Source organism: Chinchilla lanigera, unplaced genomic scaffold (genome assembly GCF_000276665.1).
Source record: "Chinchilla lanigera isolate Chin_1 unplaced genomic scaffold, ChiLan1.0 scaffold00084, whole genome shotgun sequence".
Classification (NCBI taxonomy): domain Eukaryota; kingdom Metazoa; phylum Chordata; class Mammalia; order Rodentia; family Chinchillidae; genus Chinchilla; species Chinchilla lanigera.
Genome location: NW_004955485.1, coordinates 8,743,615 through 8,768,359, shown reverse-complemented (window position 1 = coordinate 8,768,359; position 24,745 = coordinate 8,743,615). Strand labels below are relative to the sequence as shown.

General features: G+C 39.3%; 1 protein-coding gene across 5 annotated transcripts in view; it reads left to right on the top strand.

Moving 5' to 3' along the window:
• The window catches only part of Btrc (beta-transducin repeat containing E3 ubiquitin protein ligase), a 122,273-nt gene that overhangs the window by 78,288 nt on the left and 19,240 nt on the right, over nucleotides 1–24,745 (top strand). For all 5 annotated transcript variants that reach the window (XM_005403877.2, XM_005403874.2, XM_005403876.2 and 2 more), the window contains 2 exons: nucleotides 17,881–18,112; nucleotides 22,384–22,570. In XM_005403877.2, coding sequence (XP_005403934.1) covers nucleotides 17,881–18,112; nucleotides 22,384–22,570 — 419 coding nt within the window. The remainder of the gene's footprint in view (nucleotides 1–17,880; nucleotides 18,113–22,383; nucleotides 22,571–24,745) is intronic.

Sequence of the window (24,745 nt, the reverse complement as noted above, 5' to 3'; positions counted from 1 at the left end):
AGTTCTTAATTATAATGTAGTATAATTGATTAATCTTTGCCATATATCGTTAATATTTTTACATACTACTGAAGAAGTTTGTGCCTACCCCTCAGCCGTGAAGATACTGTTTGCTTTTTCTAAAGTTTTTATTGTCTTACCTTTTATAATTGGACCAGTGGTCCATTTGATTTTCTTATGTGATAGGAGGTAGAAGCAAGGATTCTCTCATTTTTTCACTGTGATGTCCATTTGGTCAAGCATAATTTATTGAAGTGTGTACTTCCCACTGTATAAGATACTTTCCTTTAACATAAATTATGTCACCATATTATATATAGGATCATTACAAAAAACTGTACTACTTTGGTAGTGAGTCCTCCACCTTACTGTTACTCCTCAGGATGACCTGGATTGTTCTTAGCCATTTGCATTTCCGTGTAAATTTTAGAACCAACTTGTTAACGTCTACCTTCTTGTGACCTTTGCATTGCCTAGTGCAGCACTTGGACATGAAAAGTACTCAGTATATCTGTACTTTAAATATATTGAAATATATGGAAGAAGAGAGGGCCTTATACACACACACATACTCACACTGTTCTCTAATTAGTTGTTTCCTCTGATTTTCCCCAGTCTTTTAGCCTGCCTCCACTGAGGTGCTTTTACAATCTAAAGCACAAATGGTCTTCTGAAGTTCTATCTCCAACCCCCTCAGCTAATGGTGACCATACAGATGAGTGTATTTAAAACGTATTCCAATTCTTAATGTTCTTTCCTAGCAAATTTGGAAATAGAGTTTCAGTTAAAACTCCAGTTTTCAAGTTTGGTGGCAGGCTGAGGATAGCTCAGCAGCACAAGCACCTGCCTAGCAAGTGCAAGGTCCTGAGTTTGATTCTTGGCACAAAGAAAAGAATGAGATTTGGTGAGCTTGTCCTGCTACAGCCTTAATTGTTGACAATGTTTCTTGGTACAAGAAAACATAACACCTACTTTTCCTAAGCAGGTGTGTGCTTGGCCTTGTTCTTAGCAGTTTTTGTATATATTGTTATGTCTTATAACAATCCTAGGGAAATAAGTGGTATTAGTCTCTTGTGCAGGCAGAAAAAAAGTTGAAGCTTAAAAAGGGTAGCTAGGGCTGGGGATATAGCTCAGCGACATAAGCACCTGCCTGTCAAGCGCAAGGTCGTGAGTTCGAGCCTAGGTACCACCAAAGGAAAAAAAAAAAAAAAAAAAGGGTAACTAGCTTTCTCAGGCTACAAAGTTTGTATAGTATGTGGCAGAGTCAGGGCTTGATCCTGGGTTTGTCTAACATTATGCAGTACTGTGTACTTTTAAAATAAACTCATTTTCTTCTGCCACTAAAGTAATACCCTGGCTCCTTAGTCTTATTCTTCTCCAAAATGTCACAGTGCCTCACTTCCGTCAATCTTTTCTTTTCAGTGTTAGGTGTCAAACTCAGGGCCTTCAGCCCCATAAACGTTTCCTTAAATACTGGGAATAATTGGGAGGGAGGGATGGGGAAATAATCAAGAATATAAATGTGCTGGGCTTGGTGGCACATGCCTGTAATCCCAGCACTCGGGAGGCTGAGGCAGGAGGATTGTTGGGAGTTCGAGACCAGCCTGGGCTACAAAGTGAGCTCAAGGCCAGCCTGAACTGCATAGCAAGACCCTGTCTCAAAAAGACCAAAAAAAAGATGATAATGATAGTAATATAAATGTGAAGGAAATGAGGCACTTTGGGACAGAAAATTGTAAGGATATATTATTATATCGTAGTATCATCCATGAAGAAGGTTAAAATTTCAAAAGTTTTAAAGTTTTAAATTACTGATTTTAGCACGTGATAAGAATGGAAAAGTCAGAGAATAATAGTGATACATGTGTACATATCTTTCAGAATGGTAGCATGTCTTTGGATTAAAAATGTAGTTGTTTTTAAAAAAGTTTGACTTATTCCTGGGATTATGGAATATGTTGCTCTAGTAATATTATCAAAACATCTTTTAAGTTTGAGATGTACTTTAACACAGTACATCTCCCATGTACTGTGTTACATGAAAGTGCTTAAAATAATATTAGAGATGGATTAAAGATTGCCAAGTTGACCTATGGGTAAAATATCAAGAATATAAACTTAAATCAAGTTTATATTCTTAAGCTCTAATATGTTTGTTTTCTGTAAGAAAACATAATAAATATTTTTTAAATGGATTCATCCTATTTTAAGTTACCATAGAACCTCGGTTATAGATTCAAAAGCTCAGACCCAGCCTCAGATGACCCTGCCCACCCGCTCATCTTCAGATTAGGTTTCATGTCAACGGGAGGACCAGCCTGCATCTATTTTCTATCTGCTGCTTCATGTTTGCCGTGTAGGGCAGACCGAAACTGTGTATGTCAACTGTAAGAAGGTGACTGTGAAAGATTCACTGCTAATGCATGTGTTCCTCGAATGAAAAATAAAAATGGAGTAAACTTCACAAAGGTTGACATACAGAAAATTTTCATGAGAAAAAAAATTGGTATCCTTGGGTTTCATTCTTACAGTGTTCCACATGAGCTTAAACCAAACCCAAATGAAGAAAAAGATGGGATAGTAGGGCAAAAAAGTCTTTATAAAAATTACTTCAAGCATTAAGAAACAAAGTTCTGCAAAGAATTGAGACAACTCCCTCTTAACCCCCTCCTTCTTCCCCTCTTTGCTCCCCACCACTGCACTCCTAATTGAACCCAGGGCTTTATGCATGTTAGGCAAAAACCCTACCACTGAGCTGCATCTCCATCCCTTTTCACATTTTATTTTGAGACAGGGACTTGCTGCGTTGACAAGGCTGTCTTCAAAGGCACAACCTTCTTACCTCACTCAGCCTCCCAAGTAGTTGGGATTTGCCTACACAAAGCCTGTTGTTAAATCAAGTTTATAAATATGATGGAGGCAACTGTCTTCCTGATTTTTATTACCCTATCCCATCTCCTCTCCCAACATATGCACATAGTGAAGATTTTGTTTCATGGGCGGGAGCGGAGGGATCTTGTATGTGACCCTCAGAATTCAATATCTTATCAAAAAAGACCAAAAATTGACAATCTCTTATCCATGAAACCCATAAAAATGGTGCCTATGTGGGGCAAATATAAGTAACATTTTAAAGAAATTACAAGGTAATAGTTCTACTTTTTGAAAGAACGTAGAGGTGTGTGCTAATGGCAACCATAATTTAGTCTGATTTCTGGCCTAACTCTTTTCTGGTCTTTTTGGACAGGGTTTTGCAATGCAGTTCAGGCTGCCCTTGAGCTCACTTTGTAGCCCATGCTGGCCTTGAACTTGCAGCAGTCCTCCTGCCTCAGCCTCCCGAGTGCTAGGATTACAGGCATGGGCCACCACGCCCCATACTTTGTATGTTATATAGGGTATTGGTTCTTTAGTAGAAGTAAAGTGGACTTTAAAAATTAATGTATTGAAAGTTTTTCTGACATTCTGATAATTTCCTTGCTATTCTTCCCTTACTAAATTTGGGTGTCAGGGAAGTATGTTTTGGGAGTAATTCTGAAAGACCAACAGTGAAGAGAACAGTGTGCAGATGTCTTATTCCGAACCATGGAAAACACTTGCAGGAATACTTTGCTTTTTTTTAACCTTCAGTTAAGTTTTATGGGAACATTAATGTAGTGTCAGTCATGATTCCTTTTAGAAGTTTTTACTTTGATTCTTTTTTTTTTTTTTTGGTTTTTCTCCGGTACCAGGAACCGAACTCACGACCTTGCGCTTGCCAGGCAGGCGCTTCTGCCGTTGAGGTAAATCCCCAGCCCCTTACTTTGATTCTTGAATCTTGCCTAGGTACTGTGTTACATGAAAGTGCTTAAAATAATATTAGAGATGGATTAAAGATTGCCAAGTTGACCTATGGGTAAAATATCAATATATTGATACTGGTAGCTTTAGCAGTGAGAGAAGTAGACTCCCAACTATTCTTGCACCGTGAGGCATTTTACCTCTGTGCTCCCCAAAGCAATATCCACTCCTTTTAGTGTGGATTAAAAATTCAGTTTACTAAATAGCTTTGAGCTGCAGCTTTATAGATAGATACAAAAGATCATGTCAGTCTCTGCCCTATAGGGATTAAAATCTAATTTGAAGATAAAGATTTCTGAGCATAAAATTGTAGAAACTAAGGTTGTATTTAATAAAGTATTTTTTTAGTACCAGGAATTGAACTCACAACCTCACACTTGCCAGGCAGACGCTGTACCTCTGAGCTATATCCCTAGCCCCTGATAAAGTATTAAGCTAATTCTAACAGCAACTGTGTAAGTTACAGAATTCTTTGTAGTTAAAATCACAATGGCAATTACTCCCGTACTGTATGCCAGATACTGTGCTCTCGTATCACCATTTTGCAGATGAGAAACCTGAGGCAAAGTGGTTAACACACACCAAGTAAGTGAGAGAGCTAGAACAGAATTGGTATCAAATCGTAATGGGTTTTTTTGGTTTTGTTTTTACAGTATTCTATTACATGTACACAAATTTCTATAGAGGCACATTTGGGCTGCCTTCAGTGTGATGCTTGTGGTCTTGGTGCTCATAGAAACCTCTTTTAGTCATAGAAAATTTATTTGTCCATCTGTGCAAATCAGTCCTGGTCTTCTGCATTTGTTCACTGGCTTGGGCACTTCATTTTCATTAAAAAGAGAAAAAACTAGAATCTTAGAAAAACTGTATAGTTATGCAACAACTGCATTTTGAAATTTAATCTGAACTCTGCTAATTTATGTGGATCCACACAAGTTACTCTGATCACCTTTGCTAAAAACAGATGCTGCATGCAAACTAATCTTTTCCTGGATAAATTAAGAAAACAACTCCGGAAGTACTCCAGAGAGAAATGTCTAGTCCCTGGAGGCTGCAAGGGTTATTAAAGTTCTACCTGCGGATAACCAAGACTTCTAGAAGTTACAAGTCATTTGCTTCATTCACTGCAGCTAAGAGAGGCCTGTGCCGGAGCCTCATAGAATTATTTCTTGCTGCATTTAACATGCATTAACAAGCATTTGGAAAGAGTTGAATTTCTTCTAGAAAGCTGAGTTGGCTTCTTGAGATCCTATCCCCCCAAAACAGGTTTTAGACAATGCTTTCTTTAGAAACACGTTTTACCAAATCACTGAGACCTCCTTACGAGACACAAATGTCTAACAATTAAAGCACAAAGAGTATAGCTTTTCATTCTTTATTTAAAACTGACTATATTTTTGCTGTGTACTTAGGCATATGTCTTTGTTCTCCTCTGACAGGGGATGCCTCCATTATTCATTATTCCCTATTATTCATGGTTGAACTTAGCTTTCTGTGATGCTAAATAAAGGGATGATGTGAGAAAGAAATTGGGGAGAAGACTCTTAGTTTAAATTTTTTACCATCACAGAAATTTTATTTTGGTGATACTAACATCCAAATGAATAACCTCTGCTTGAGGAAGTTATGCAGAAGGAGCAACCAGATTCCAGGCAATTAAACTTTATTATTCTGCCTGAAACATTAAGTAGTGGTTTTAAAAAAAAGTAATTTCATCTCCTCTCCCTTTTGATGTTTATTGTTTACTGTGTGGGAGAAGACCTGTTTGTCCAGCAAGCATTTTGCTTCTCGTAGAGCAGGTAAACTTGGTAATGCTGGGTCCCTTTTGCTTGGTTGTCCTCATCCCCCGCATCTCTCTGCACCTCCCACCCCTCTCGCTTCCCACTTCTTTTCTTCAGTCTTTCTGTCTCTCCCCTTCCCCTCCTTACTCCTCTTCCTCCCCTTTTTCTGGCCTCTCTTGCACCCTCTCACCTAGTCCCAGTCTGCCTCCTCCCCTCCCCAGCAGCTTTTGTCACTCCTCCCCTCTCTTACCCTCTTCCCGAGCCCCAGCTTTTCTCCTGCTGCTCCTGTGCCACTTCCCTTCCCGTTCTTCCCTCCTTCCTCTTCCTCACTTTCTCCTCCAATTAGAATTTTAACCTTGTGGAGGCCTCCCCCTCAACAACCACAGTTACCTGTAGTTCCTGTCCTCCAAGATCAAATGTTGACCTTTTTTAAATGGTCAGCAAAGGCGATTAATTTTGTCTGCTCTGATTAGTTTTGAATTAAGAACGACGAGTCCTCTATATAGAAGATCTGTGTAGAAGCACTGCCCCTCCTTGTAAAGATCAGATAATTGACTGGTAATTCTTTTTAAAAAACAAAAAGACATCAGCATACCAAAATGTGAACACTGTATATTTTTATTTTATTAGTATTTGTTGTCTGTTTATTGATAATAGAAGCTGTGGGCAGTTTTTATGTGGTTTGTGCTTTTGTTATTCTTTCTCATGTTTTCTAAAATGTGTTTGTACATGCTCTTTTTTAAAAGAGAACCAACTGATCTCTCTTTGCTAGACCCCAGTAGATTCTTATTTTGTGAAAATAAAAACAAAATAAATTGGATTTGATTTTCTAGTGAATTTTAGTTTGGTTGTCTTAATGTTCAGTTTTCCAAATCTTCTCAGCTCTCAAACTGTTTGCACTTTGGACCACGGCAGTAAGCCGTTAGCACTTTGCTGTCAGTGTTGGCAAGTGACAGATTTTGAATACAGTCCGCAAGTGAGGCTTACGCTCTTTAAGTCCTCTATGACCTCTGCAACCTTACCCAAAATTCAGTTCATTTTTGTTCCTGAAAGTTTCTATACTAAGAATGTGCTTAGTGTGGAAACTGGTAGAATGTGCGTGGCAATTTCATGCAGATTTGTTCTCACCCCTGTTGCAGCTTTGGGGGTCAGAGGTGCAGGCACTGGTAAGCAGCAGCTGTATCGTTACTGTGCCTCGTGTTACACCTTATTGACTGTGCTTGGTACTGTGGGCTGTAAAAAATCCATAGCGGTCATGCTGTACAAGGCCGGCTCTAACACAGTTACACATTAAAGTTCTCAGCTCAGGTTCACATTTGACCAAAAAGATAATATTCACCAGACTATTTCTTTGTGGATTAGCTAACTAGCCTGTGTGTAGATGAATGTGAGACTAGACAAAGTGTTCTAGACTAAGTTACTCATTTCCTAGCTGTGGTATACTCCGCTGTTTGTTTCACAAAGGGTTAACCGGTGTGGTTGTGAGTGGTTTTCTAACTGTAGGAGCTTTTGAAAGAGATCTAGATATTTTGTACTTCGTTGAGCTCTATAAGCATGCACCCATAGTGAAAAAATGTGAGTGAGCAGAAGCCTCTCGCTTTGCTCTTAGATATAGTTCATATAATGTTTTAGAAGGCCAGAATTATTTTTAAAAGGATTTTATCTGTATGGATGCTGGGTGGACCTTTTACATGATAAACATGACATTCTGAAATATTTTACACAGTGGTTTTTGGTCTCTTGTGTTGCCTTTCTTGTTTTTTCTTTTCTCACTTCCCCAAGTCTACAGTGTAAGTGTTTCCCCCACCCTTTTCCCATCTTGTGAGCAAAGTTTTAACAATATGTAGGAAGTTAACTGCCTGAAGTCTTTTAAATATAAGTAACACGCAACCAGTAATAAGCTGTTGGTTGTTTTTTTGCTGCCTGCAAAGAAACATAAACACAGCGCTCATTTCTGGCAGGTTTTTACTGTCAGAGTTTCTCCTATTATATTTATCTTACAATTTGCCAGGGGGTGAAGTTATTAAGTTTTAGCAGCAGCCATCGATCAAGTTCACAAGTTAACACGATAAAGGCTCTGTGCCGCTCTGATCCGGGGAAATGATGATCCTCACTCGGTAATTAACTAAATGAGAAAGTTAAATCTTACTTGAGAGCGGGGAGAGATGAAGGAGAGGTGTTTGTCAGTTTCTCAGTGGAAATTAGAAGCAGTTTTCTGCAATTCCCTAAGCTGCTGCTCTGTCATATTTTACATAAGCACTGGGAAAACGTCTTGTAATTAGTGCTGTCATGGAGGATTTTTTTTTTTTTTTTTTTTTTTTTTTTTTTTTTGCTGAAGGATGTTGAAATAATTCATTAGATTATCAAGAAAGGCTTGTGTCCTGAAATGATTAGCACAGTGAAATTTAAACCATTAACGATAACAAGTTTAGAGCTTGCTGCAGTGCAGAGGCACCCGGGGTATGTCTGTGCCTGTTTCAATCATTTCTTATAATTAAACATTATGTCCCTTTTTTTCCCTTTTCACTAAGACCTATCCAAAATTCCTTTTAAGGTGGCACTGTCTACATCAGTGGGTTTACCAGCCTTGGAGGTGTGTGTAGTTAGTAGCTATAATAATGCAGCAGTAAATTAAACTGCTGTGAGTTTCTTGGTTTAGAACAAAAGAAGCTACCACCCTGGAAGCTATAAAGTTGTGTGAGAAAGCCTGGTAAAGAAGCAAAAGCCTCAGTCTTGAAACTTAAAACTGTTAAATGACTATCTTGTCCCATTAATAACCATGAAAATCAGAAAATCAAAATGGGTTTGCTTTGGTGTTGGTGAATTTTATTATATGGCTTTTCCCACGGTTAGCATAGGAAAAAAAAGATTGGCAAATGTCTGATCCTTAAATAACCCTACATGCCGGGACATTGTGAGTTCATTTCCTAGTGACTTTTATTTCAAGGAGTTGGGTGATTGCAAGCTTTCCTTGTTGGTTATTAGAAATCAGTCAGACTCACAATGTGAACTTTATCTGTGCTGACAAATCTGCCCCGTCCTGTCTTCCACATTCACCAATCAGATCTGACATATTTATGAGTTCACCTAATAGGTAATCATATTTAGCAGAAGCTGTTAAAATATTCATGCAGTAATGCCACAGAGAAATGTGGTGTTCACTTCTGCTGAAGTGTGCGCCTCATTCTCTACACTCAGCCATCATTTTCTCTCATTTAGACTGCCACCCCCACCCAGCTCCAGAGAGGTGGACTACTTTTTGGTTGCTGAAAGTAACACCATTTTTGAGAACTAAAAATTAGAACATTGAAAGTTATGGTCCCCCTTTTGAGCCGTTCATAACCTTCCTCTGTTCAATTTATGGCCAGATTCTTTACATTTCTCTGCAAATCCTCATATGTGCCCAGTACAGTGTCCCGTTGGTTTTCTACCCCAGCCCGGTGTGAGTTCTAGAGCTTCCTGGGTCTTCCCGCTGTCACCATCTCTTTCCCTAGACACATTTACTAGCTCAGTTCTTATACTGAAAAAAATTCAAAATAAAAAAAGGACTGGGGATAGAGGTCAGTGTGAAGGCCCTGGATTCAATTCCCAAAATGAAAACAAGAAGAAAAGGAAAGAAAAGAAAAAAACAGTCCTTTTACAAAAGGTGGCTGAGGGGGACAACAGGAGGGAAAAAAAACCTTGAAAATCACAGTGATTTTAGCTTTCTTCTTTTTTTTTTTTTTTTTTTTTTGGTACTGGGAATCGAACTGGGGACCTCATGCTTACCAGGCAGGCTCTGAGCTATGTTCCTGGCCCTGAGTCACAGTGATTGTAGATTTTATTTATTTATGTTTTAACAATACCGGGGATTGAACCCAGAGCCTTGGCATTGAGCTACACCCCGCAAGTGTGTTTAGTTTTTTGAGACAGGGACTCACTAAGTTATCTAGACTGTGCTCAAACCTAGGGCCCTTGTGCCTCAGCTTTCCAGAATGCTGGGATTCACAGGCATATACCACCACACCCAGCTTAAAGCCTGGCAGCAGCCTGTAGAGTATAGTACAGGCCCTAGAAAACTGCTTTCTTTTTTCTCTCTCAAAATTCTGGCAAGTTTTGCCATGTTTCCCCTGACCAGACCAAGAACCTGGTCCTGTCCACAACTAGGTTAATTTATCAACTAAATATCCAGAGGGTTGGGCCTAAAGATAAAGTAAGTCATGGTACTAAAGGAAAACGTGTATTCCAGCCCAGACTTACAATTCTCAGCAGGCCTTTTTTCCTCCTTCCTCTATTATGAGAGTTAAATACCCTTTTTAAAAATGCTGCTAAATGTACCTCTTCTAATGCTAGCTAAGATCACTTCTTGTGGGATTATTTTATTAATCTTCTAGTTAGTCTTTGCTTTTGCAACTTGATCTTGTTACCTTCTCCTTATTCCCCCAGCTTTTGGTCCATTCTTCGTGTGGCGTAAGTATTTCTAAGGCACAAGTTGGGTGATACCATACTTGACTACTTAAAAACCTGCAGGGCACCTTTACACCTCAGCTGAAACCCAGAGTCCTTATCCTGGCCCAGAAGCCCTCATTGGTCACACTTTTGCCTCTACTATGTGTTCTGCCCAGCCACACTGGCCCTCCTGAATATGCCGTTGCACTTGGTCTTCCTTCTGCCTGGAACACTTTTCTCTTGGGTCTTTTCAGAAGCCTGCTCTCATCATACTCATCTCAAATGAACTGAAATTATCTGAGCTCTAATGGGCCTTCCTTCGAAAATGTTGATCACCCCAGTTAAAGTAGGCTGAACTATTCACGACTTTATCTTACTTTTTTTCTTCACAGTCCATGGTTTCTGAAATTAACATATTTCTTCCCTGTTGTTCCTCCAGCACTCCTCAGAGAAGGCAAAGCTTTTTGTGCTGTTCACTGCAGTTTCCCTCACATCTAGTAAAGTGCCCAGTACAAAGTAGTCACTCAGTAAATGGTTGGTTGTTAAAGTGTAGCTTCCAGGCTTAAACAGAATTCTTATCCTATCCCCCTTTGGTGTATCCTTATCCCCAGCACAACCCTTGCTCAGTTTATTCTCAGTTCATCTTCTTAATCATTATATCCACTTTCCTCTGCCATACTTGCAATGCCAGAGACTGTTGAAGCCAGACAGAATCCTCAGATGTCTTTTATCATCTGTATCTCAGTCCATGCAAACTCAATTCCAGATGTGTCTTATGTTTGGAATAGTGTTCTTTCTCTACTTATCTAGCCCTTCTTGTTAAATTGGAAGTTGCATGCAAACCAGAAACATCTGTCATTTCACCATCAAGTTCAGCTCATCTGTGATATATTTTCCAACCTGTACGTAATACACTTAACAAAGTCAGCACATTCAGCGTTACAGGGGTGGTGGTTAAACCACTTGATATCTGTCTGTGTTTCCCCTCCTAGCGCAGGCTGCACCTTCAGAGATATGTATGGTAATGTTCAAAGTAGTGTGTGTAATGGTGGGGCGGGGGGAGTTGTCTTTTGAGGACTAAGCTGGAGGACAGTACTGTAAATACTTAACTCCTTTCATTTTGTGTGCTTGTCACCTGACAGCTTCTTTCTTTGGACACAGCTGCTCTCTATAACAGAAAAGCAGAAGAGGAGATGTGCAAGAGTGGCAGAAAGTTAGTGTTACTATTAAACTGAGGCTGTTTGTCAGCTTTCCTAGACATTTAAACAGTGGTGGTTGAGTCATCAGGCTTTTGTTGAGAAAGCCAAATCAATTCTGCCACCACCCGTAATCATTACCCTTTCTCCCATACACTCTAGTATACAACCTTTTGGTTTTTTAATAATTGAACTTTTTCACTGTGTCCTTGTGGATTTTCACAGGTTCTCAAGTTGAAATTCTGCTGCATTTACTTTGTACATTTGCAGAAAAATCTGTATGGAAGAATGGTAGAGGGTAGAGGCTTGAAAACAAAGACCTTTATCTTTGGAGTTCTTTACAAATGTAATGTCTTTTACTTACAAGTAGAATTAATATTACGGTGACATTATATGGTTTAATGAATTTTGTTAGCTGTGCATGTTCATGTTATAAGATTCAGAACATTTTCATCGCCCCCAGAAGTTCCCATGTGCATCTGTAATGCATTCTTTTTTATTGCCAAGTACTGTTCCATTGCACAGATAGATTAAATCAGGTTATCTCTTGATAGGCATGTGTGTTATTATAGTGTGGGATTATTATGAATGAACCAGCAATGAACATTAATATGCAAGTCTTTTGTGAAATGGTGTGTTGCATGTTGGAGGGTAAATACTTAAGAGTGAAATTGCTAGATCATATCCTAAGTGTATGTTTAACTTTAAAAAGCACTTGCAAACCTCTTTTCCAAAGTGGGTGTACCCTTACAGCTAGCAATATGTAAGACCCAGTTTTACCTCGTTCTTGTCAGTACTTAATATTGTCAGCTATTCTAGTAAGTGTGTAGTAGTAGTGTCTCATGACTTTAATTTGCATTTCCATAAAGACTAGTAATGTTGCACATCTTTTTAGAGTGTGTAGGGGGGAGTTTGTGGGAGGAGAAAGAGAGAGAGACATTGTAAAAAAACAAACTCTGGTCATTTTCTCATTTTTAAAAAGGGTTATTTATTTTCTCACTAATGAACACTGAAAATTCTCTATATTTTGGATATAGTCCTCAATCAATTACATTTCCCCCAGTCTGTGCTTTAAAAAACTTCAGAGAATCAGTTTTATGTTTTATTACATGCCAGTTTGTTCTTTTTTTTCTTTTATTAAAAAATAGTCTGTAAGGCCAGGCGTGGCAGCACATGCTTGTACTGTAATCCCAGCACTTGGGAGGCTGAGGCAGGAGGATTGTTGCAAGTTCAAGGCCATCATGGGCTACAAAGTGAGCTCAAGGCCACCCTGAACTGCCTAGCAAGACCTTGTCTCAAACAGACCAAAAAAAAAAAAAATTTGTAGCCAAGTATGGTAGTACATGCCCGGTTGTATTCTGGAGGCTAAGACGAGATAGCAAATTCAAGCCCAGCCTGGGCAACTTGATGACTTAGTGAAACACTTTCTCAAAATAAAGAAGGTCAAGGCATGTATCTTCACGCAAAGCCGCTGGTTTCAATCTCCAGTACTCCTGACCCCAAAATGATCATGTGCTTTTATGCCCCATGAAATGTTTATCTGTCCCAAAGACACCAAGATTTTCTCCTGTTCCAAATGTTTTATAATTTTAGCTCCAACATATAAATTTAGGATCCTCTTAAGCTTTTTTTAAATGTATATGGTATGAGGTAAGAAACAGGTCATTTTTTTCCTATATGGAAACTCTTACCCCCTTAATTATGTTAGCACCTTTCTCAAAAATCAATTAAGTCATACATGAGTCTGCTTCTAGACTGTATTCTGACTATTCCATTCCATTGATTTACACTTCTGTCCTTACACTGAAACCACAGTCCTGATTACTGTAGCACATCTTGAAATTCAGTAGTATGTCTTTTTTCTTTAGGGGGATATTTAGCTAAATGTAGGTCTTTTGCATTTCAATACAAATTTTTAGAATCTGTTGTGAGTTTGACTGATATCCTGCTAATTCTGTAGGTCAATTGAAAAGAGCCTCTTAACAATAGTGAATCTAATTTATGAACATAATACCTGTCTCTCCATTTATTTAAATCTTTTAAAAATTTGTTTGCAGTGTTTTGTGGTTTACAGGTATTCTGTATTTTGTCACATTTATTCCTAAATATTTTTTATTCCTAAATACTAAATTTTTTGCACAGATGGTTTTCAAAAGTACATTCTTTTTAAAATTGAAATGAGTGTACTGGTTATCCTGAAGGTGGCTGGACCTGAAAGGGCTACAGAGGGGCTTGTGAGGCTTGGGATGACCCGTTCCTTGATCTTGGTGTTGGCTACAAGTGTGTGTGTACCTCATGAAGATTTCGTGGAGCTGTACACCCAAGTTGTGCCCTTTTATGTATAGTAAAGGATTCAAATTTAAAAATCTCTATATATACTTCATAGTGATAAAGGCTATATTTGAGAAAAAGCAGGGGAAAGCCGAAGTCCAGCAGTGTCCAGAGTTTATTTCAGAATGCTGAGTTAGGACTGGGGATGGAGCTCAGTGGTTGAGGGTTTGCTTCCATGTAGGAGGTGATGAGTTCAGTCCTCAGAACTGGAAAAAAGAAAAAGTTGATTATTTTGTATGCTAGATGGTGAATGAGACAGTTTCTATTATTCATGGACTTTGTTTTTTCCACATGGTGGGTCTCAGACCTTACATGTGCTAGGCAGGCTCTACCAGTGGGCTGTGTCACCCCACCGCTCGACCCTAGGTCCCATTATTACTCCTCGCTTTGCACTTGAGGGAAACAGCATGGCAAGTTGAGGTTGCGCAGTTCGTGTCACACAGCTGATACACTGAAAAGCTAGAATTTGAAACTAAGTCTTTTCACTCCAGGGCCAAAGCTTTTAAACAATATAATATGGAGTCATAATTAAGAGTAGCTCATTGGAAGTGAGATATGTCTTTTACACGAGAAAATTGTCTTATTTACTAGCCAGAACAGCGCAGAACAGTTAGTAAATACATGAACTCTGTTTAATCTTCATCTGTAATAGCCAGACCTTTTAAGTTCCATTTATGATATGATCATGGAAAGTGTAAGAATGTCTCCTCTGAACGTCAGCTCCTGCAGTAGAGTAAACAAGCTTGTTAAGTCCTTAGGTAGTTTTACCTAACAGTGTGATAGCCAGTGATGAAAACACAACTGTTTGTGATTATAGAAATACATGGATTGTTCAAGAAAAAAAAAGACTCATTTTATTAACTTGTTGATTGTTCTCTGTTGCTGATGTTTCTGGACTTCAGCCAGAAGACATTACTGGGTAATACTCAAGCTGGGTACTACCTTTTTACTACCTTTTAGAAGACAAAAGAGATAGACAGTGACAAGATGGGAGGTTTTGATTGTGAGGATATATCTTTGGTTGAGTTTATCAACCCACTTGGTTGTTAGCTCTCCAACTCTTACTCCATCTTTGATGACTTTCTTTTCTGAGATGCAAATAAATAACCCATAGGAAAAGCAACCCCAAAGTCCCCCAGTGCCTGTGTCTAACAAGGTTCTTATTAATCATTTTTAGTCTCTATCAAAGACAACAGTGACATTTATCCTAAAAAGCATTCTGCATACCAGAGCTTGATGTTTACAGGTGTCAGCTTTTTCCTTGTAAACAGAATAGCTTAATGCCATTCTTGAAAACATGTTTTCATCTGTGTATCATGTACTATTTATAAAGAGCGTGGTGGATAGGACTTAACATTTAGAAAGTAAGGCAAGCCAGTGTCTTAAATAGCAAATGTATATTATCCAAATTTGGTACTGTTTTATGGGCCATTCAAGTTTGTTTAGGCAGGGATGAACTCTTTTAGTAACGTGGGTCTCCTTGACAAGTTGGGGTTGTACCCAGTTGTGCAGACTTGTTATCCTCTATGGAAGTTACTAAGCTTTTTTTTTTTTTGGTATCAGGAATCGAACTCAGGACCTTGCAGTTGCCAGGCAGGCGCTTGTGCCACTGAGCTATGTCCCAAGCCCTGTCCTCTATAGAAAACCATCTTCACTTCAGCAGAAGTTTCTATTGATTTCTAAATCTTTACCTAGTCCCCACCACAACCTGCTCTGCTTCAAACTTGAGTATGGTCCTTGCTCCCTTTCTGGTATCCTTAGAACCCAGTCTATGAGCAGATTTTATTATACCTGCTGTTGGAATATATACTAAATCCATGTCTACAGCTGCCACACTAATTCAGGAATTTGTTATCCCTTTTAATGGACACTTGAAGTGGTTAAGAATTGGCCTGTTTCACTTCATGCTTTAGTCTCTCTGCTCACCTCTTCAACCTCCACACCTCTTTTTCTGGTAGGGTAACCTGATAGCCTGAACTTCCACTCTAGCTCAAGGCTCCAAGAAGCTGCTGCACAGGCTTAGAAGTTCCAGAATGTGACTATCTCCATATTCTGCTAGTCAAAGCCCAGATTAAAAAATACGACATAATTCCACTTTTCTCCCCCTTTTGGCCATACTGGGGATTGAACCAAGAGCCTTGACACACAGGCAAACCCTTTACCACTGAGGTACATCCTCAGCCCTTAAATTCCACCCTTGATGGGAGGAACAAGCATTTACCTATGTAGAAATACGGCTGGTGTTTGGAGATTAGCTACCACCACCCAGAGACATGGATGATACAGCTCAGGCTACTTGTATCGCCATATTTCTCCTTGCTCGCTCAGTTCTGACTGCACCAGGTCCACGTTTCTGGTGCATGCCAGATAGACTACCTCCCAGGACCTTTGCTGTCAAAATTCCCTTTGCCTAGACCATTCTTTCCCCATCTAAGAAAAGAGCCACTTGAGGCTAGGAATGTAGCTCAGTGGCACAGCACCTGCCTGGCAAGCACAAGGTCCTGAGTTCTATTCCCAGTACCAAAAGAAAAAAGGAAAAGAGCTATTGCTCTCATTTCTTTTGTCTTTGTTCAAATGTCCTCTCTTTAAGAAAACTGCCTGAGATCAGATAGACTTCAATATGTATTTTCATATTTGCTGCACAGTTCTGTAGTTGAGAAGCCTGGTACATGGCCATGTTCTTTGCTTAGAGTAACACAAGACCGTAGTCAGTCAAGGTGTGGGCTGAGCTGAGCTCTCATCTGGCAACTGTCAGGGTAAATCCTCTTTTCACCTCCTGTTGGCTGACGTGAGTTCCTTGCCATGGTAGGACTGAAAGTCCCACCTCCTTGCTGTCAGTCACATCCCAGAGGATGTGACATCCCCCACGTCCCCTGCCACATGCCCTCCTTCCTCCTTCATAACCAGCTGAAGGAAGCTGCATTGAGGTTTCATGTTAGTCAGACCCACCTGCGTAATCTCCCTACCCTAAAGTCAGTGCATTTGGGCATTCCTTTAACAGTGGCTTACATGAGTGTTTGCTTGAATGTGTGAGAGGAAGGCATGTGTACTGTATTACAGGAACCAAGAACCTTGGGTCGGGATGTCATCTTAGAGTTTTGCCTGTTGTGATGCCATCTGCCCCGCCCCCATTCTTTGTTTTGGTTTTTGTTTTTTTTTTTTTTTTTTTTTTTTTTTGGTTTTTCTCCGGTACCGGGAACCGAACTCACGACCTTGCGCTTGCCAGGCAGGCGCTTTTGCCGCTGAGCTAAATCCCCAGCCCCTGTTTTGGTTTTTGCTTGTTGTTTCGTCGTTGTTTCTGTTTTTTTGTGAAAGGATAGCATCTTGCTGTGTAGTTTAGGCTGGGCTTGAACTCACTATGTAGTAGAGGCTGGTCTGAAACTTGTGGTGATCCTCCTGCCCCAGCTTCCTGATTGCTGGGATTACAGGTATGTCCCACCACGCCCAGCATAATGTACTTTTTTCTGTCTCTTTATCTTGTTTTTTATTTTTCTTCACAACACAGTCTATATTATGTTTTCTGTTTGTTTACTTATCTTTAATGTGTCTTCTAAACTAAATGTTCATGGTGTCATTTTTGTTCTTTATGGTACTATTATCACCAACGATAGTGTTTGGCACATAGCTCAACTACTTAATGAATCAATTAATTAAAAAGCTTTATGGCATCTGGTTTTTGTTTTGTTTAGTTTTTTGGTACTGGGAATTCAGTTCAGGATCTTGTGCTTGTCAGGCAAGTGCCGTACTGTGGAGCTACATCCCCAGCCCCATATCATCTAATTTGGATGACTATGGAGGGGAGATTTTTGGAAGGGAAAGCTTACTGACATGAGGGTTATTGAAGAAGCTTTATCTCCAGATATTACCACACAGTCCCAAAATACCATTTCTTTGCACAGACTACCACTTATTTGACTCCTAAAAAACACATTGCAAGTAATTGAATGTCCGGTAACTACTACTTTTTGCTTGCTAGAAATAATGTGCTTTTTCACTTTTGGTTTTTGTTTTTATATCTCTAAATAATATCCTGTGAACTTTTAGAAATGTGTGCTAGTATACCTAATTGTACCACCTTACTGTGATATTTCTGTGGCTCTCATGAAATAACTGTGGTTCACAAATGTCCAGATACTACCAAAATAAGTGTGGGCTCAATCATAAAGACAGTAAAGCATGCCAGGCCAGAGACAGACAGACAAACACAGAGAGATAAAAAGAATGAGAGAGAAATACATGAATACATGAAATTTCATTCATTTTCAATACTTACTGTTGTGTCTCTTTTAATCATACCCCTTCTGCAGACAAAACTCGCCAATGGCACTTCCAGTATGATTGTGTCCAAGCAACGGAAACTTTCAGCAAGCTATGAGAAGGAAAAAGAACTGTGTGTCAAGTATTTTGAGCAGTGGTCAGAGTCTGATCAAGTGGAATTCGTGGAACATCTTATATCCCAAATGTGTCATTACCAACATGGGCACATAAACTCCTATCTGAAACCTATGTTGCAGCGGGACTTCATAACTGCTCTGCCAGGTATGTGTGCACGTATTTGCATACCATTAACTTGCTGCAGAACTTGATCTTCAGCCTGTATTTCTCTAAGTATTAATTGGCTTGATATTTACAAATTAAGTTCTTTGTTTGTACCTTCCTCATTAAAATACAAAAAAGTCAAACTCAAAGACTTATTTTTTCCTTAGTCTTCAGATCTCTTTCCCTTCTGTTTACCCCACATTTTTTTAAGTTCAGTACTGGGAGTTGAACCCCAGGAAGCCTTTTTAAGCTGAGATTCTGCTGAGCTGCTCAGGGTGGCCTCAAGCCTCCATCTTCTTGCAGGTGTGCACACTGGGGCTGGCTGTTGTTCAGCGCCTTACTTGTCGTATGTCCAAATACAGTCTTTTCTGAAGTGTCATCTGATTTGAGGTGTAGCTTTTATAATGTGTTTTGGTTTTTAAGATGTGTTAATTTAGGGCTGAGGATGTCAGGGTAGTATGTTTTGTAAGGACATGGGTTTGATCCATTTTTTAAAAAGAAAAGAGAAAAGGTACATTAATTTATATACTTGGGTTTGGATTTCTGTGGGAATTTATCCACAGAATACTTAAATTGTAGAGATGAGTAAGAAACATTTTTAAGTATTGTAGAAGGAGAACCTTGTTAAATATGTGTGTGTATTGTATTGATTCATTGATTGATTGATTGATTGGAGACTGGGTCTCTCAGCTCACTCCAGCTTCAGCCTCCCAAGTGCTGGGATTACAGGCATGTGCCACCATGCCTGCCTTTTATATCTATACTTAAATAATACTAAAAACGCTTTTTGGGGGTGAGGGTACTGGGAATCAAACTCAGGACCTCGTGCTTGCAAGGCAGGCACTTGCGCCACTGAGCTGTATGCCTAGCCCAAAAATGGTTTCTTTAGAGGGGTGCTGTAACTTTTCTGAATTCTTAATGGTAATTTAGAATACTACAAAGACATTAGTATTGGGGAGAAATGCTCTGAAAAATGTGAGCATTTTGTTCTTATCTGTGTTAAAATGTTATTTCTTTCTTTTTGGGTGGTTTCATTTTGTTGGCAGGGTTTTTTGAGGCAGGGTATGGCCTTTAACTCACTGTATATCCCAGACTGGCCTCAAACTCCTGGCTATCCTCCTGCCTCAGCCTCCCGAGTGCTGGGATCATAGGTGTGTGCCACCACACCTGGCTAAAAGTTTACTTAAAATAAAAAAATAATACCAAGGTGAATGAGTGTTGTCTAAAGCATATTTTGTCTTGAGGGAATTTTGCTTTTTTTATTTTGGTTGTCATATGCTGATTATAGAAGTTAGAGAAAATCTAGAAAATAAAAATAGGATAAGATATAACAATAAAATTTTCCAAAACCACACATGCAGAGAGAATTACCAGTTGTGCTATTGGTATTTTGGCATATACCCTCTTTTTTTCCAGAGTGAGACAGAGATGGAGATAGAGATAGAGATATTCCCCTGTAAGGCTGTGATCATAAATGGTTCATAAAACATTTTCTTCATGTATTCTCACTAAATACATTAAGGTACTCTGTTCTCACATACTTCTTAGCTGTTGTATAATGTTCTTCACAGTGTTTTGAACACCTATACCCTACCGTTCTGTTGACAATTTAGAATTAGGTTGATGGTGGATGCCTGTAATTCCAGCACACGGGGAGATCTGAGTCAGGAGGGTGGCAAGTTCAAGCCCAGCCTGGGCAATTTAGCGAGACCTTTTGTCAAAATAAAAAATAAAAGGGGGTGGGAATGTAGCTCAGTGTGAAGGCTCCTACGGGTCAGTCTCTAGTACTGCAGAGGGAAAAAAATGTAAGTCATTTCAGATTACTTTACCTATTATAAATTATGCCACGACAGACTTTCTTCTACATTACTGTTGTAAGCATCCTACGGAAAAATATTAGAAGTGAAATTACTATATGAGAGAATATAAATGTTTCCAGTGCTTGGGAAACATGCTAGCAAGATGTGCTCTAAGAATAATAAACCAACTTGTAGTGTCCTCAGAACTGCATATCACTACTTTGTTTAATCTTTGCCAGTTACAGCTCTTTAAAATTATTTTTCTAACTTTGCAAATTAACCTTTAAAATCAAATTATACTTAGAAATAACCACTGTGAAACTGAATTTTATCTGTATCTTCTATAAAGTAGATTTCTTCCCTCTCATAACACATTGGATTTTGTTTTAGCCATGGGCAGACAGTTTTCTTTGTACAATCAGAGTGTACCTATTACTGTGCTCTCCCCAGTTCCTAGAACATGGTCCTGTCTCCAGCTTATACCTCTGGGAACTGAACAGGCACTGATTAAACCTGTGTGTTTTGCCCATACCGATCTCTACTGTGTATCTGATGACCAGCCTATGAGGTATTGAATCATCAGTCTAACGCTTTACAGCCATTTAAACTTACAAACCTATGCCATCTGGATACATTTACCAAAGTACTTCCAAAAATGCCTGGAATCCATTAATGTAATGGTTTTGTTTGGAGCATTAGGTGAAATTACTTCCAAAGATTTATTTTAGGTACATAGTCAGTGATCAGGGGGAATTTAATGGTGGCTCTTAAAAACATAGATATTCCTTCTGTAAACAACTTCTTCTCTTTTTTTTTTTTTTTTTTTTGGTCTTTTTGAGACAGGGTCTCACTGTGCAGTTCATGCTGGCCTTGAGCTCACTTTGTAGCCCAGGCTGGTCTTGAACTCACGATGATCCTCCTGCCTTAGCCTCCCAAGTGCTGGGATTACAGGCATGCGCCACCACGCCCGGCCTGTAAACTTCTGATAGTGTGGAAAGTTCTCAATGAAAAGATTCAAGAATTATATCATCGCTGTATTCTGTATGAAGAACCAATTATTACATCTTTAATTGGCTTCTTGTCCTGTTCCTTTAATAAGAATTAGATGATGGATGCCTCCATCTGCTTATGTTTAAATGTGAGCGTGTGATGCCAGCCAAACAAGATCCGTTTCATGCTTTCTTTCCCCAGTCTGCAGAGAAATGTGACACCCATATAATCTTTATAATCAGAATAATGTCTAATAAGCATATTTCAGTGCTTGGTGACGGCGCCCAAGTGTGTGTCTGTGTGACTGGGGAAAGGCGCAGAGTGAAGTGCGGTGTTCTCGCTCCTTCCCGTCATGTGCCTGTGGGGGAGTCTGCGCAGAGAGCACCTCCTGTGTGTGCGGCGCCGGGGCCTGGACCCAGCGTCTTCGCACTCTCAACCTGCACCCTCAGCCCTTTTAGTGTCTTATCTTGAAACAGGCTCTCTCTAAGTTGCCCAGGCCGGACTCAAACTTGGAACCCTTCTGCCTGAGCTGCCCAGAGAATGTAGCGGTTACAGACGTGCACCTCCATGCCCAGCACCTTTGATCGTTGTGTCTCACTTGTGAACTTAGAACATCAGCCAAAGGAAGATTTACAGTGCAGTCACCCTACTTTATATGCTCTTTTCACCAGCACCTCACTGTACATTTGGGTAGTAGAATTTTTACATTGGGAAGCCCACTCGTATGTATACAGCCCCATATCTCCTTGCTACTGTTTTCCTCTACACTTGCAACAAAATATCCTCTGAAATGCTAGCAAGTTATGTATTGGTCTAGGGTGGTTTTTTTGTTTTTTTTTTTTCATTTTTAGCCAGTTATTTAGGTTCTATCACAGTCACTGTTCTCAAATATAGTCTGAAATTAAACTCATCCTTGAACTTAAAGCTCTCGATCTTCCCTCTCGAGATGTTCCTGTACCAATCTGTATTTCCTTCTCCTTTCTGCATGCCCAAAATTCTATAACCCAGCACATTTTGACTTAGTGCCTCTCCCCCAGTACATTTAAAGGATATTTCTTTTACTGAATAGCTTTGGAACTACAGCAGTAATAGAAACAGAATGAGAAATGGACCTAATATAGAGATTTGGGAGATCTGAATCACAGAGTTTGAGATACCATCCATAGAACATCCCCTAGTGCTGAAATCCATATAGATAAATGTGAATTGTTTTCTGGACTCCTTTTTATTTTTAATGTCTTGGGGCTTTGCTGGTTGTTAGCTTTAACTTCCTTATCTAAAGGAAAATGGAAAATACTGTTCATTTCTGTAACCTTATGGAAAAATTATTGACACTCATTTTACCCAAGCCTCTGTTTGAAAAAGAAACTGGACCACACTAGGGATAATGATGTGCCTTCCTACCAGAACAAGTGCTATATTGTTTCAAAGGCCCTTTGTTAAAAAAAATCATTCACCACCCCTTCTGCCTCCCCCACCAAGCTCGGGGTTTGGATCACATTGCTGAGAACATTCTGTCCTATTTGGATGCCAAATCCCTGTGTGCTGCTGAGCTTGTGTGCAAAGAGTGGTACCGAGTGACGTCCGACGGCATGCTCTGGAAGAAGCTCATCGAGAGAATGGTCCGGACAGATTCTCTGTGGAGAGGCCTGGCAGAGCGAAGAGGGTGGTAAGCGCTTTGACTTTCCTCCTGTTGGGAGTCGGAGAGACCACTTACCACTTAAAATAGTGGTTTGCTGATCTACAGCTGCAAGTGTAAAAGAGAGTAGCTGTTCGTATGTGCAGCAGTCACTCTTCTGACCAGCCACTCATAAAATGATAAGATGGAAAACTGACTCCCTCCTATTTGAAGTACTCTGCTCTCTGGGCAAATTGGTATTCTGCAAAAGGGCTGGTGGGCAATTTATATGGGAAGTATACGACCTTGAGTCATATAGGAACCCTCAACCCAGCTGTACCCTAAGATAATATGGACAAATGATTATTGTCTCCGCCAGATGATTTCTTGCCTTTAGTCCATGCTTCTGTATTTTATCATCTTTATAATCCAAAATTATTTTTATGCCCAACTAGAATAAGAACTATAGCAATCAGAAAAAACGAAATTTAGTATAAATCATTGTTTTCTTAAGATTTTCTTACTTACAGCACTCAAGAGACTGAGGCAGGAGGATCACTGTGAGTTCAAGACCAGCCTGGGCTACAAAGTGAGTTCAAGGCCAGCCTGAACTGCTTAGTGAAACCCTGTCTCAAAAAGACAAAAAACCTGGGTGTAGTGGTGCATACCTGTAATCCTAGCACTAGGGAGGCTGAGGCAGAAGGATCACTGTGAGTTTGAGGCCAACCTGTGCTACATAGCCCAATATCTAAAAAAAAAAAAAAAAAGATTTGCTTACTTCATTCTGAATTCCCCTAAGTTAGCAGTCTAAAAGATACTGACAGTTTTACTATTCTCTTAACATAATGGCATTATTTTATGAAAATTTTGAAATAATGTCTTTCTTTACACAATTTTCTCTAGTGCATGTCTAAAATGTCATTAAAAAATCAGGTGCATGCTGGGCGTGGTGGCGCATGCCTGTAATCCCAGCACTCGGGAGGCTGAGGCAGGAGGATCGTTGCAAGTTCGAGACCAGCCTGGGCTACAAAGTGAGCTCAAAGCCAGCCTGAACTGCATAGTGAGACCCTGTCTCAAAAAGACAAAAATAATCAGGTACACATAGTTTATAAATAAAGGTAACATAGTATTTTAATTGATAGAAAAAATGATAATATGGGGGCTGGGGATTTAGCTCAGCAGCACAGCACCTGCCTGGCAAGCGCAAGGTCATGAGTTTGATTCCCGGTACCGGGAAAAAAAAACTAAAACAGAAAGAAAGAAAGAAAAAATGATAATAGATGTGTGCTCAGTGATATTTTTCAAAATTACTTTTCTCAGTTTATATAAAGAGACACAAAACACTTAAAAATGGAGAAAACAAAAAAATTTTTTAAAGTAACATTGGAGAATGCTTAAAACATAAATATATGGATTAACTTTCCTTAGAATTTTCATACAAATACAGTTTGTACCCTTTTTATATCTTTGAAATTTATTAACACATTATTTTACACAAATATATACAAGAGTTAATGAGGAAAAAACTTTTAGCAAAGTAAATACAGTGGCTTTTAAGTATTATACCAGGTACTTAAGAGGTTTTGGTCATTCTGTTAGGAAGACTTCAAAATTTTTTTCTCAGATTCAATAAAGGAACCAAATACCAGCAATTCTTTGGCTGTGTAAAAATTGTATTTAAAAATACTGTTATTTCTTCCCAAATACGTTTTTCCTATTTTCCCTTATTCTGTTATGTAGAAAAACAATTTTTCTTTCATAACTGACACATACTTTGGAAAGAAACTCAAGTTGTATGACATTTAGAATCCATCATTTTGCTAAGAATGCCAAGACCAACTTTAGAAGTGGAGCAGGCAGGTGCTTACATGGGAAAGTTTTAGGGTAGCTGGGAAGATTTCTGTGTCCCTCGGGGGAGAAAAAAGAACTCTTCTCCAAATAACTCCTGACCTCAAATTTTAGTTGTAGAGATTCATTCCCTTAGCTGTATGGTTTGGTTCCCTGTTAAAATACACTTGGTTCCCATTTGGACTATAAATGATAGTAAACCTTCATCAGGCAGTGGGAGTTGAGTAAGGCCTTTTTTGAAAGAAAAGAAGTGAGCAGTTCTTAGCAAATGGATGTTAAAATGCCAGAGATAAAAATAAGTTCCACAGTTTTGTTTAGGGTTGGCACTAAGCAGCAAGACCTTTTATGTTAGCTACAAAAACATTTAAAATATATATA